Raw genomic sequence first — 13,987 nt, 5'->3', positions numbered from 1 at the left:
TAACATCAGGTGGCCAAAGAATTGGAGTTTCAGCTTCACCAACAGTCCTTCAATCAATATTCAGGACTGATCTCCTTTAGGATGGACTGGTTAGACCTCACTGCAGTCCAAGGGACTCTCAAGAGTCTTCTCCAACACCACAGGTCAAAAGCATCAATTCTTCGGTGCTCAGCTTTCTTTATAGTCCAACTCTCACATCCATACATGACTACTGGAAAAACCATAGCTTTGACTAGATGGACCTTTGTTGGCAAAGAAATGTCTCTGCTTTTTAATATGCTGTCTAGGTTGATCATAGCTCTCCTTCCAAGGAGCAAGCATCTTTTAATTTCATGGCTGTAGTCACCATCTGCAGAGATTTTGGAGCCCACGAAAATAAAGTCTCTCACTGTTTCCATTGTTTCCCCATCTATTTGCCATGAAGTGATTGGACTGGATGCCATGATCTTAGTTTTCCGAATGTTAAATTTTAAGACAACTTTTTCACTCTCCTCTTTCATCAAGAGGCTTTTTAGTTCCTCTTTGCTTTCTGCCATAAGAGTGGTGTCCTCTGCATATCTGACATTATTGATATTTCTCCCGACAATCTTGATTCCAGCTTGTACTTCATCCAGCCCTGCATTTCGCACGATGTACTCTGCATATAAGTTAAATAAGCAGGGTGACAATATACAGCCTTGATGTACTCCTTTCCCAAGGTGTTTGTATCATTTTAAATTGCTATCAATAAATCAGAGCTCTAAATGCTGCACATCCTCACCAAGCCTTAGATTGTTTTAGGCGTTCCTGTGTTGGTTTTTAAAGCCATTCTGTTTTGATATTGTTATTTAGCTATTCTTTTCATGCTATTCATGGGGTTCTCATGGCAAGAATACTGAAGTGGTCTGACACTCCAAAAGCTGGCTTAAAACTCAACATTCAAAAAACTAAGATCATGGCATCTGGTCCCATCACTTCATGACAAATAGATGAGGAAACAATGGAAACAGTGAGAGCCTTTATTTTCTTGGGCTCCAAAATCACTGCAGATGGTGACTGCAGCTATGAAATTAAAAGACATTTGCTCCTTGGAAGAAAAGCTATGATAACCTAGACAGCGTATTAGAAAGCAGAGCCATTACTTTGCCAACAAAGTTCTGTCTAGACAAAGCCATTGGTTTTTCCATGTATGGATGTGAGAGTTGGACCATATACAAAGCTGAGCACCAAAGAATTGATGCTTTTGAACGGTGGTGTTGGAGAAAACTCTTGAGAGTCCCTTGGACGGCAAGGAGATCCAACCAGTCCATCCTAAAGGAAATCAGTCCTGAATATTCATTGGAAGGACTGATGCTGAAGCTGAAACTCCAATACTTTGGCCACCTGATGCGAAGCACTGACTCATCTGAAAAGACCCTGATGTTGGGAAAGACTGAAGGCAGGAGGAGAAGGGGATGATAAAGGATGAGATGGTTTGATAGCATCACTGACTCGATGGACATGAGTGTGAGTAAGCTCTGGGAGTTGGTGATGGACAGGGAAGCCTGGTGTGCTCCTGTCCATGGCGTTGCAAAGAGTCACGCAACACTGAGTGACTGAACTGAACTTAGCTATTCTAGTGAGTGGGAATGGTATCACTCTGTGGTTTTAATTTGTATTTTCAATGACAAATAACACTGAATATTTTTTCATTTGCTAATTTTCCATTTAACCATCTGTCTGAGGTTTGTAAAGCTTGACAGCTAATGATTTGGGGACTGTTAGGTGCCTCAGACTAAGTAAATATAATGTACTGATCGTTCCAAATGTGTTTTTGGGTTTTAACTGTTTACAGATTTCTTTTGTGTCAAAAGAAAAAATAGGAAGTATCTTTCAGAGGATTGTTCAGCAGCCAACGGGATCTGAAACATCATCTTAAGGCTGCTCTTCTTAAAGTGGGAAATTCTGTTATTAGTGAAAACATGAATGAACCTGGAGAACATTATGCTAAGTGAAATGCAACAGAGAGAGAAAGACAAACCACTTCACGGTCTCACTTATATGTGAAGAAAATAAAAATGTCTTAATTCACAGAAACAGACAGTAGGCAAGCAGTTTTTAGTCACTGGGAGATGGAGGAACAGAGGGTACAAACTTTCATTGTAGGATAAATAAGGTCTGAGGATCTAATGGATAGCATGTTGACTATAACTAGTAACACTAATATATAACTGAAATCTGCTAGAAGGGTAGAACTTAAATGTTCTTACCAAAAAAGAAAAAGTTGAAGTTATAGATGGATTGATTGATGAGAACAATCCTTTTACAATGTGTGTGTATAAAAAGACACACACACACATATATGTACACACAATGAATATACATGTTCACAATGTATAAATAAAACCATTACATTGTACAATTATATCTCACTAAAGTTGAAGAAATGGAGAAGGAAATGGCAACTCACTCCAGTATTTTTCCCTGGGAAATTTCATGGTCAGAGGAGTCTGGTGGGCTACAGTCCAAGGGGTCACAAAGAGTCAGACACGACTTAGCAACTAAACAATAACAACAAAGGGGAAAAAAGTGAAAGGCTTGGGTCATCCTTTTTTTCTCCCTTTCCTATTTTAAACCAGATCTTTCCTAAAAGCTTGACTCCTACCTTACACAGACATACTCATGTGATTCTTGAGTGTCTCCATAACTTTTGAATGATTTGTGTAAAATAATCTGAAGATGTTAGGAATGTCATTCCCTGTGCCAAACCTTGAGAGTCAAGACTGCTCCTTGATATGATTCATGCCAAAACTTACACTGGCATACAGATGCACCAAATCTATTTAATTTCCTATTAAGAGAGAAGTGGGAGGCTTTCATGTAGAAAGAAGCGATGGGAAACCAAGAGAGGAAAATGAATGTATATTTAAGTCACTCAGGAGCGTTTATGCAGATACAGAAAACTTAAGTCAAAATATTTGTTTAATAAGAGATGGACAAATTCACAACTCCACGTTTTACTACTAGATACCAAAGTTTTGTGCCAGTTCTTGAATTTATAGGGAAGGAAGGATAGCCTGATCCTCTTTGTTCTTTCCCTGATTCCTTCTTCTCATTCCTGAACTACAGAAAACTGAGCTCCCTTGACCTTTGGTGACTCTATCAGCAGTGTGTGTTCTTGGTTATACTAAAAACTTCCTTTCCTTTCTGCAATACCTTTACTATATGCTTCTGCTACATGTTGATCCTTTCTCCCTTTCCTCTTCTCGCCAAGCAAACTCAATGAATAAAGACACACTGATACTGAAACAAAAGAAGATAAAAAAAATTATGAACACACACACATCTAACAAGAGAGCCCCAAATACAAGGAGCAAAAACTGACAGAACTGAAGGAAGAAAAAGAAAAATAATAGCTGGAAACTTCAATGCCTCATTTTCAATACTAGACAGACCAACTAGACAAAAAATCAGCAAGGAAACAGAAGATGTGAACAATACTATATACCAATCAGACCTAACACATATCTATCGAGCCCTCCATCCAGCAATAGCAGAATACACATTCTTCTCAAGTGCACATGTAATATTAGCCAGGACAGAAGATACGTTAAGCAGCCCAAAAAAAAAAAAAAAAGAACAAAAAAACCAACACTCAGTAAATGTGAAAAAAATTAGAATCATATAAAGAACAGTTTCTAATCACAACAGAATAAAATTACAAATTAAAAACATAAAGACATTTGGAAAATAAATTTACAGAAATTAAACAACATATTCCTAGACAACCAATCAAAAAGGAAATTAGAAAACACATTGAGGAGAATAAAAATGAACCATAACATATATAAACACTTATGGGATGGAAAGTAGTACTCAGAGAAAATTTAAGCACTTACATTAAAAAAAGAAAGCTCTCAAATTAATAACCTAAGCTTCCACCTTAAGAAATTAGAAAAAGAATAGACTAAACCCAAAGACACTAGAAGAAAAAAAATATTAATATTAAGGAGAAATCAAATGAAATGGAAAATAAGAAAAAAGATCAATGAATTCAAAAGTTGGTTCTTTGGGGGGAAAAAAAAACCAACAAACCTTTATCTAGATTGACCAAGAAAGAAATAAGATTCAAATTACTAAAATCAGGAATGAGGGGCAGATATTACAACCAACCTTGGAGAAATAAAAGGGATAATAAGGGGATACTATGAACAACTGTATGCCAACCAATTAGCTAATCTAGATGAAGTGGACAAATTCCCCAAAATACACAACCCACCAGGACTGAACCAAGGAGAAATGGAAAACTGGAACTCATTAAAAGCAAGTAAAGAGATTAGATTAACTCAGAAAACTTGTGAAGAAGAAAACTGCAGCTCCAGAGAGCTTCACTAGTGAATTCTACCAGCATTTAAAGAAGTGACACCAATTCTTCTCAAATTCTATAAAAAAGCAGGGAACACTTCCTAACTCATCCTATGAGACCAGCATTACTCTGATAGCAAAACCAGAGGAACACCTGGAAAGAAAACTACAGCCCAATCTCTGCAGCAGAGAGAACAAAGCTGGAAGACTCATATTTCCTAATTTCAAATTTATAGTAATTAAAAACTTCTTATTTTGAAACACAGTATGGTGATGGCATAAGGTCAGATCTGCAGACAAATGGAATAGATTTGAGAGTCCAGAAGTAAATTCATATATTTATAGTCAACTAATCTTCAGTAAGAGTTCTAAGGCCATTCAATGGGGAATAATAGCTTTTTAACAAACACTGCTAGGACAAACGAACTACATGCCCCCAACATCATACCATGTCAAAAATGAACTCTATTATCTATTAGATTTTTAACATACCTGCTAAAACTATAAAACTCTTAGAAAGAAACACAGTGGAAGTCTGCATTACCTTAGATTGCACAAGCCATCAAAGAAAAAATAAGTTGGACTTCATCAAAATTTTAAACTTTTGTGTATCAAAGGATTCTATCAAGAAAGACAATCCACAGAACTGATGAAAGTACGTGCAAATCATGTATCTGATAAGGTAACAGTGTTGAGAATATATAAAGAATTCTTACAACTCAACAGTAAAAAGACAACCCAATTAAAAAACGGGCAAAGATTTGAAGAGATAATTCTCCAAAGAAAATCTACAGATGGCCACTAAGCACATGAAAAGATGTTCAACATTACCAGGGAAATGCAAATTAAAACCACAACAGGATAGGACTTCACACCCAGTAGGATGGCTAGAATCAAAAAGTCAGATAACAACAAGTGTTGGGGAGGATGTGGATAAACTGGAACCCTTACATACTGTTAGTGGGGATGTAAAATGCTGTAGAAAAGAGTTTAGCAATTTTGCAAAAAGTTAGAATCACCATATGACTCAACAATTCCACCCCAAGTATATAAGAAAACTGAAAACATACTCATACAAAATGCTGTGCAAGAATGTTATATGCAACATTATTTGTAATAGTAAAAAAGTGGAAACAACTCAAAGGTCCTTCAGCTGTATGTGTGTGCTAAGTTGCTTCAATCATGTCTGACTCTTTGTAACCCCGTGGACCAAAGCCTGCCAGGCTCCTCTGTCTATGAGATTCTCCAGGCAGTGGGTTGCCATGCTCTCCTCCAGGGGATCTTCCTGACCCAGGGATAGAACCTGTGTCTCCTGCATTGGCAGGGGGTTTCTTCACCACTAGCAGCACTCAAGAATGGAAGTCCATTCTTCAGCTGAAGGACAGATAAACAAAAGGTGACATACCCACACAAAAGAATAAGTTTGAGCCATAAAAAGGAATAAAGTACTGTTACATGTGATAAACCTTGGATAAAACTTGAAAATGTTATGCTAAATGAAAGCAGTCAGTCACCAAAGGCCACATATTGTATGATTCCATTTATATAATATGGCCAGAATAGGCAAATCCACAGAAACAGCAAATTAGTAGTTGCCAGGGAATGAGAGCAGGAGGGAACTGAAACTAACTGCTAATAGGTATGGATTTCTTTTGGGGGTGATGGAAATGTTCTGAAATCAGATATAGGTGATGGCTGCACAATGCAATGAGCATATAATAAATCACTGGTATATACTTTTTAAATTATGAACTTTATATTATATGAATGTCAATAAAAATGTTAAAATTTAAAAAGAACTGAACTGTCAAAAAGTATATGAGATAATTGGGAGAATTTGAGCAAAGATGTCCACTTAAGGATTAAGGAATTAATGTTAATTTTGAGAGAGATTTTTTTGCAGAGATCATAGCAGAGGTGGGAGTGGGGTATAATACTATACCTTTTTTAAAGTTTATCTTTTTGAAATAATTACTGGAGTATTTATGGATGATATGGATGATGTTTGAGATTTGCTTCAAATAATCTACTACAGGGGATACTGAAGTATGCATGGGAGCATATATGAAACAATATTAGCCTTGTGTTGATAAGGCTAATAAGCCTTATTAGCAGTAAGCAGTGCATTCTCTATAATCAAAATTCTCCAAAATCAAAAGGCAAAAAAGCGATCAGTATTTGGTAACTGTAGTGAAAAAAGGAATCTATAAAATAATCATTAATGAATTAAGAAAAAAAAACATTAGGAGAAAGACTGACAGAGAATTTTACTATGGGTGAATCAGGCTGGTAACACTTGAAACCAAGACCACTTTGTACTTGTGGAGGTAATGCAACAGGAAATATACAGACTACCTATGAGGCATTCTTAGCAAAAATATGAACCAGAATCTAATCAAGCCTCTAGCTTTAATGATGTTTTATATGAAATATGAAGAAATGTGAATTGTGAAATAGAGAAATGTGAATAGAGAAATCACATTTCTAAAGAACACAAGAAAACAATAAAATCTAGAATGTGAAATACACTTATGGAAAAAATATTTCAGTTTTTTCCAATAGATAAATTATAAGAAAAAGAGTGAGATTTTAAAAGATTTTAAAAGACTTGGTGCAAAAAAAAGACATGATATATAAAGACCATTACATGTGGAAATCTTGCTTGGATCCTGATTTTAACAAGCCAACTATAAAAGGACATTTTGAAACAACCATAGAAATGTGAATACGGACTGGGTGAAAGATATTATTAAGGAGTTACTTCTTATTTTATAAGTTATGATAGTGGCACTAGAGTTATGAAAGAAGTCATTATCTGTTAAAAATGCACACTGAAGAATATTCTAATGAAATAACATGTGTGAGATTTGTAAAATTCCAGGGAAAAAAAATACATATATAGAGATAGATGAAGCAAAATTAGCAAAATGTTAGTAATTTTGGAAAATGGGTGATGGTTCCATGGTACTTCATTGTATTATTGTCTCTACTTTAGTGTATGTTCAAAAATTTCCAAAATAAAAAGGTAAGGAAAAAAGCAGGGCAAGAGGAGGGAAGGAGAAGAGAAAGGAGCAGACATGAGCCAGACCAATGAGTGAGCCTACAGAATGTGAGCTGTCATATTTTCTAAAGCCCTGAAATCCAATGTTCTTTCTAATTTCAGGAGTCAGGAAAAGTCTTGTCTCAGAGAGATGAGATAATGGGAATAATCAGACTTAGGAGTATCCTACTAATGGTAACAGAGTAATTTCGACTGGGATATGCATGTCTAAATCAGCAAACTTCCCCTAAACCTGCACTGCCATTCCTTCTGGCAGAATGCCTATTAAGTTGGCCTTGGTAGGAAGTATGCTCCTTCCCTTCCCATCTGCAGCATCTGCTCTCCAGTTCCTTCTCTAAGGTAGCCTGAAAGAGATTAGGTCAAGCTAACTAGGTATATGACCAGGTTACAGCTATCCCTACAAATTCATCTGAACTGCCACTGGTAGTTTATTTGTAAAGAATGATTTTCAAACTATTTGTAATAAATTCAACTTTGTCTTTGAAAATTAATCTAAAAACAGTGTTTGAAAGGTAAAAACTTGAGCAACCCCAATACTGTAGGTAATGAAAAATCAAAACCTTTATTACTCCTCACTACCCTCAACAATTTGGGAGGACTAGCAAATAGTGGTACTTGTAGTATATACACTATATATGAAATGGAAGATCACAGGGGATGAGCCATACCTCTCTTTCTCCTATTAGGGGACTCATAAGGAAAATCACTTTTGCAGACTTGTCCTAACATCATGGAGTATTATCCTCATGAAGGTCCGTAGCCACATTGGGAACACTGGGATTTGCTAGTTCCAAACATCTCTGGGAGAGGAAACACTAAATGTTTAAGATGAACAGACTACACTTCAATGAACTAGCATTTAAGAGCCATCTCCTTTCCTTCAACACCACAGTTGTCTTCTTTCAGCATCATGCCGGTAAGGCAAAATGACCACAAAGTTACTACAAGTTCCTCTGTAGCTTCAAAGCAATTGTAAGTAAGGTTTTAAATGTCTGATTTTCTTTTGCATGGGCTACGGCAGCCTGAAAGGAATCAGTGGCATACAGGTAGATTCTTGGGAACCAGGCTGCTTCAGGGCTAAATTATTACTGGAAAAGATAGATGCATAAATATAGCTAAGGAGAGAAGCCTAGATGTAGCACCAGAGCAAAAGTTGTCAGATCTAAGATAGAGGTGCAAATAAATGATGAAGCAAAAGTACAAAAGCTGAAAATATCAGAAATAATAATAAATATTAGAAATAGGTTAGAAAATAGAAATGTTGACGGCCCTGGCTAGGATTTAAGGAACCTGCATTTAGCAGTTGGTGGCCATGTGGTACTGTCAACTGGTTTAAAGGTACAGAACTGGGCCAAACATAACAATGTATTTTTCTAATACAGGATATTCAGTTTCACTGGTTACCTTGAAACATCCTAATCTGGAGAAAAACTATATAGAAAGCTATCCATGACAACTGTACTTTATGAAAAAGATGAATTCCTAAATGGTCATTCTCTTTCATTCAAATTGTGTTACCACCTCCCAAAGAACAGTCTTGGGGCAGAGAAGAACTGTATTTCATTTCAAGCTGGACTACTCATCTACCAAAATACCATTCTGACCAAAGAAACAGATGCAAAATTACAGTCACAGCTGCATTCTGTACAGAACAAGTTGGATAATGGTGTTTTAAATTGCTAATTACACTGCTAATGATTTTTTTAGTGGCATTGCAGTCTTTTGCCACCTTTGTTTAAATTTTTTAGAAAAGCATCTAGGAAGTTTTAAAAATGGTAAATTGTTAAATACCAGTGAGTCTTCTGAAGAGAAATTCCATATAAAACCCATTTCTTGAAATGGCATTCTCATATGGGATCTCATATAGGAGCCTATTTATTGACTAGCTATTTATTTTAATTTACTTTCTCATTTATTTGCATTTAAGATTACTAAGGCCATAAGTATCCTAGTATTAGTGTTTGTATCTAGATCCACTGTTGGTATGAAAAGATAATAAACAGATAATAAACTACCGTATGTCATGATATGCTGGTATTGGGAATGTGCTATGGCAAGATTTATAAACTGTAACAGCAACAGTACAATTTTATTCTTACTGTGACAACCATGGTGAAAGTTATTACAGTGCTAGTATTTTATGTTTAACCATGTCAGCGAGGTGAGGGGGTAGTTACCTTTTTGAAATAAAAATGTTAATGTTTTATTTCAATTTAGCAGATTATAGAATGTACATTAAAGCACCGTCTACTGTTCCATCTTTATTTATCTGCATTTAAGTTGCAAAGTATTTTTTTTTACTAAATTATTTCATTAAGGCTTCTAAATAATTTGTCCCTTAAATAAAAATCTCAAGCCTGCAAGGAATTTCCATATATTACAAATTTTACATGTAGAAAATGGTGTGCCAATAACAATTATGTCACAGGAGTTTTTGATACTTCTTACATTTAGTATAAGAGAAAATTAGCTGTAAAAACAATAAAAATACAATCTTATTATGTTATTATACAACTACAAACTCACAAGTAAATACTTACATTTGCTTTTAACAGACCATCCAATTTCAGTGATCTTCTAACACTGCAAACAAAATATTTAAAGACATCTTAGATTTAATATGCTTCAAGTAAGCCAAGTATTTAAGAGTAATCTGTATAAACAAAGATTCCATTTTAAGTTACTTTCACCAACTAAACTAGAAAACCTATGAAGAAAGCAATCTTCACAATGAGGAAATTGGTTTTTTAATAGCATATATCAAGATGAAATCATAATTAAATATTTAAATGGATTTTTATATATGAGTTGTATATATATATGCACTATCATACAATTCAAAAATTAAAGTTATATAATAAAATACTCTTAGTAAAAAAGTAATATCTTTGTGTTTTAAAATATCACTAATGAAAAATTATAGATAAGAGCAAAATCATTTACATACCTTCAATGGAGATGTTGAAAGCATTTTATTTGCAAAAATAATATACTAGATATTAAAATAAAGGTATGAGCAAGGTGAAAAAGTTTTACACATTATTCTAGCTTTAAACATGATTCAGTGCAACCAGACTATGACTTAACTGAGTAACAGATGCTCTATGTCTTTATAAGTCCCCAATCCATAAGAAACTACTTTTTTTGTCTCCTTCACTATACTGATTCAGGAAGATGCCAAGCTCTCTCTGTGCAAAATCTGTTCTGCTAAACTGGATGCCCAGCTGTTGGTGACAAAGCTTAGAAAGGAAAGCTGAATATTTATAATACTTTATTTCGTACAGCTGTCTTCTAAAGAGCAGTCATCAACATTTTATTGAAAGCAGATTAAATGCTCAAAGGAGAAAAAGGTCAATATAAATTAAAACTAGTTTTCTCAGTGACAAATGCAGCATTAAAAGTATCTTATTAATCTCTGAGAAAAAAATTAAATTACTTAAAATATTAGAGAATTTGAGCATAAAGAAAAAAATTTATTATAGCTTGTATTACAGAAAACAAAACAAAATTTATAGATCCTAGAAAATGACTAGGCATAAATAACTGGCTACTGAATTTCAAACAAGTGACAGGAGCAAGAATAGAAGAAATAGACAATTTATAAAATTTACCCAGCAATAAATGTTAAATACAAAAGTTCATCTAGAATAGTTCATTTAATTTTCCTATTATATCTACATCAGCCTAATATATAACATTATTTCTTAAGATTAACTAAATTGGTTTAAAGAATTACTCATATCTTTTAGAAGTCCACTTGAAATCAATTTAATGTGAATTCTCAATGAAGCAAGAGAACAGAGGTACAAACAAATAAAAATGGCACTTAATTCAAAAAAGCACACATATTTAGTTTTGGAATATATATTACCCTATTCAGGTGTGTGAGACGTTTTTGTATATATAGAACTTCAAAGTGAAAGTGAAAATGAAAGTTGCTCAGTCATGTCCAACTCTTTGAGATCCCATGGACTATACAGTCTGTGGAATTCTCCAGGCCAGAATACTGGAGTGGGTAGCCTTTCCCTTCTCTAGGGGATCTTCCCAACCCAGGGATCGAACCCAGATCCCTGGCATTGCAGGCAGATTCTTTACTAACTGAGCCACAAGGGAAGCCCATAAAACCTCAAAAGTAGAAATCAAAAACTAAAAGTACACAGTACACAGTTTGTTTTTACATCCTGTTAAGATGCAATACGACTTTTCAGAAGTAAACAAACCCCACCCTGACATTAACTGCTCAAAATACTATATTGCTTTATGAGTGATGGCTAATTCTTAGAAAACTAAATGCTTCTATTTAAAACATTTCTAGTTAAGTCTGAGGTTGATCTAAGAAGCCCAAGGAGATATATGATAGTAAATATGAAAGTGATCTGAGTTAGACTGTTACCTTCCCCTCTCTTCAATGAGAATCTAAAAACATGGTTTATTGTGGGTAATGTGGTCTTCAGACAATTCAGGCATCTAATGACCAAAAGCTGGTAATATTTACAAAAATCATAAAGACATTCACCAGACAAGGCTAGGAGGGACCTAAGAGACTACTTGGTTCATCCAACAGGGAAGACTTGGTGTGATTTGCCCCCTGTAACACAATCTCAGGGAAACTCAGATTTCACATCCCAATAAATCCTTGTTGAATTGAGGGGGAGGTGCTAAAGAAGAGGTAAAGAAGAGCAAACTACTAGAGGAATTTATGACCATCTATTTTTACCATTCTGTTAGAACTGGGCCCCAGTGTCAAGATACAAATTATTAAATTAAGCACCCACTAAATGCTTTTACCTTTTTGAAAAAACAACCAACAGTAGCACAAACATGTGATGATGTTAAATGGATTAGGACTGTGTTAACAGAAACAGAAAGAGATGGATGAAATGCACAAAGGACAGGCAAAACTTGATTATATGTTTATATATACAAATATTTTCTGAAAGTATTTACTCATCTGCTACCAGTATTAATTAGCAATTAAAAGTGATCTATCTCTGGTAGTTCTATAAAGTACTAAATAAGTATCTCTTGTGGTTACTACCTTGGTTTTAAAAAAATGAAAGTCACTCAGTCATGTCTGACTCTTTGTGACCCCATGGATTATACAATCCACGGAATTCTCCAGGCCAGGATACTGCAGTGGGAAGCCTTTCCCTTCTCCAGGGGATCTTCCCAAGCCAGGGATGGAACCCAGGTCTCCCACATTGCAGGCAGATTCTTCACGAGCTGAACCACAAGGGAAGCCAAAGAATACTGGAGTGGGTAGCCTCTCCCTTCTCCAGCGGACCTTCCCGACCCAGGAATCGAACCTGGTTTTATCAGGGCTTCCCTGATAGCTCAGTTGGTAAAGAATCTGCCTGCAATGCAGGAGACCCCAGTTTAATCCCTGGGTTGGGAAGATCCCCTGGAGAAGGGAAAGGCTACCCACTCCAGTATTCTGGCCTAGAGAATTCAGAACCACACAATAACAATTCACAACCATTAGGATGACCACCATCAACCTCACCCCACCTCCCAAAAAACCTCCAGAAAATAGGGGTTTGTCAGGATGCAGAACTGGAACTCTTATGCTGATAGGACTGTAAAATGGTACAGATGCTATGGAAATAGTTTGTCAGTTCCTCAAAAAATTAAACATAGAATTAACATATAATCCAGCAATCCCAATTCTGAACATATACCCAAAAGAACTGAAAGTAGGGACACATCTGTACATTCATGTTCATAACAGCATTACTGACAACAGCCAAAAGGTGAAAGCAGAGCAAGTGTCTGTGGACAGAGGAATAAGTAAAACAAATTTGGCATATACATATCTGTGTGTGTATACACACAGTCACACACACACACCCCACACACACAAGGGAATATTATTCAGCCTTAAAGGGAAAGAAATTCCACATACTACAACATGGATGAGCCTTGAAGACATTATGCTAGTGAAATAAGCCAATCAAAAAGGGACAAATACTATATAATTCCATTCAAGTGAGGTGCTTAAAGCAGTCAAATTCATAAAGATAGAAAATAGAAAGGTAGTCACCATGGGCTGGGAGGAGAGGTGAATAGGGAGTTACTGTCTGACAGAAAATTTCAGTTCTGCAAGATTAAAACAAGTTTGGGAAATGAATGATGGTAACAGCTGTACAACAATGTGAAAGTACAGCTGATCCTTGAACAACGTGAGTGTGAACTGTGAGGATCCACCTACACTTGAGTTTTATTTTTCCAACAAATACATACTGTAGTACTACACAACCACAAATGGTTGAATCCGCGCATGTGGAACAAGGGATACGCAATGCTGATTGTAAATCTGTAAGTGGACTGTAACTGGTGTCCTTAACCCCCAAATTACTCAAGGGTTACCTGTACTTACATGCCACAGAACTACACTTTAACTAAGTCATGTCTGACTCTTTTGTGAGTCCATGAACTGTAGCCTGCCAGGCTCCTCTGTCCATAGGACTTCCCAGGCAAGAATACTGGAGTGGGCTGACATTTCCTTCTCGAGTATATTCTCGACCCAGGGATCGAATATGTGTCTCCTGCACTGGCAGGCAGATTCTTTACCACTGAGCCTCCAGGGAAGCCTCACTATATACT

At 35.8% G+C, this 13,987-nt stretch overlaps 1 protein-coding gene across 4 annotated transcripts in view; it reads right to left on the bottom strand.

The window, feature by feature from the left end:
* LOC122436884 (integrin subunit beta 3 binding protein) overlaps positions 1–13,987 on the bottom strand; it is an 87,571-nt gene that overhangs the window by 56,559 nt on the left and 17,025 nt on the right. For all 4 annotated transcript variants that reach the window (XR_006268146.1, XM_043461100.1, XM_043461101.1 and 1 more), the window contains one exon: positions 9,925–9,967. Coding sequence is in view for 3 of the 4 variants with exons in the window: in XM_043461100.1 (XP_043317035.1) it covers positions 9,925–9,967 (43 nt within the window). In the remaining variant the exon portion in view is untranslated. The remainder of the gene's footprint in view (positions 1–9,924; positions 9,968–13,987) is intronic.

Source organism: Cervus canadensis, chromosome 2 (genome assembly GCF_019320065.1).
Source record: "Cervus canadensis isolate Bull #8, Minnesota chromosome 2, ASM1932006v1, whole genome shotgun sequence".
NCBI classification, from domain to species: Eukaryota; Metazoa; Chordata; class Mammalia; order Artiodactyla; family Cervidae; genus Cervus; species Cervus canadensis.
This window is presented reverse-complemented; position numbering and strand designations above follow the sequence as displayed.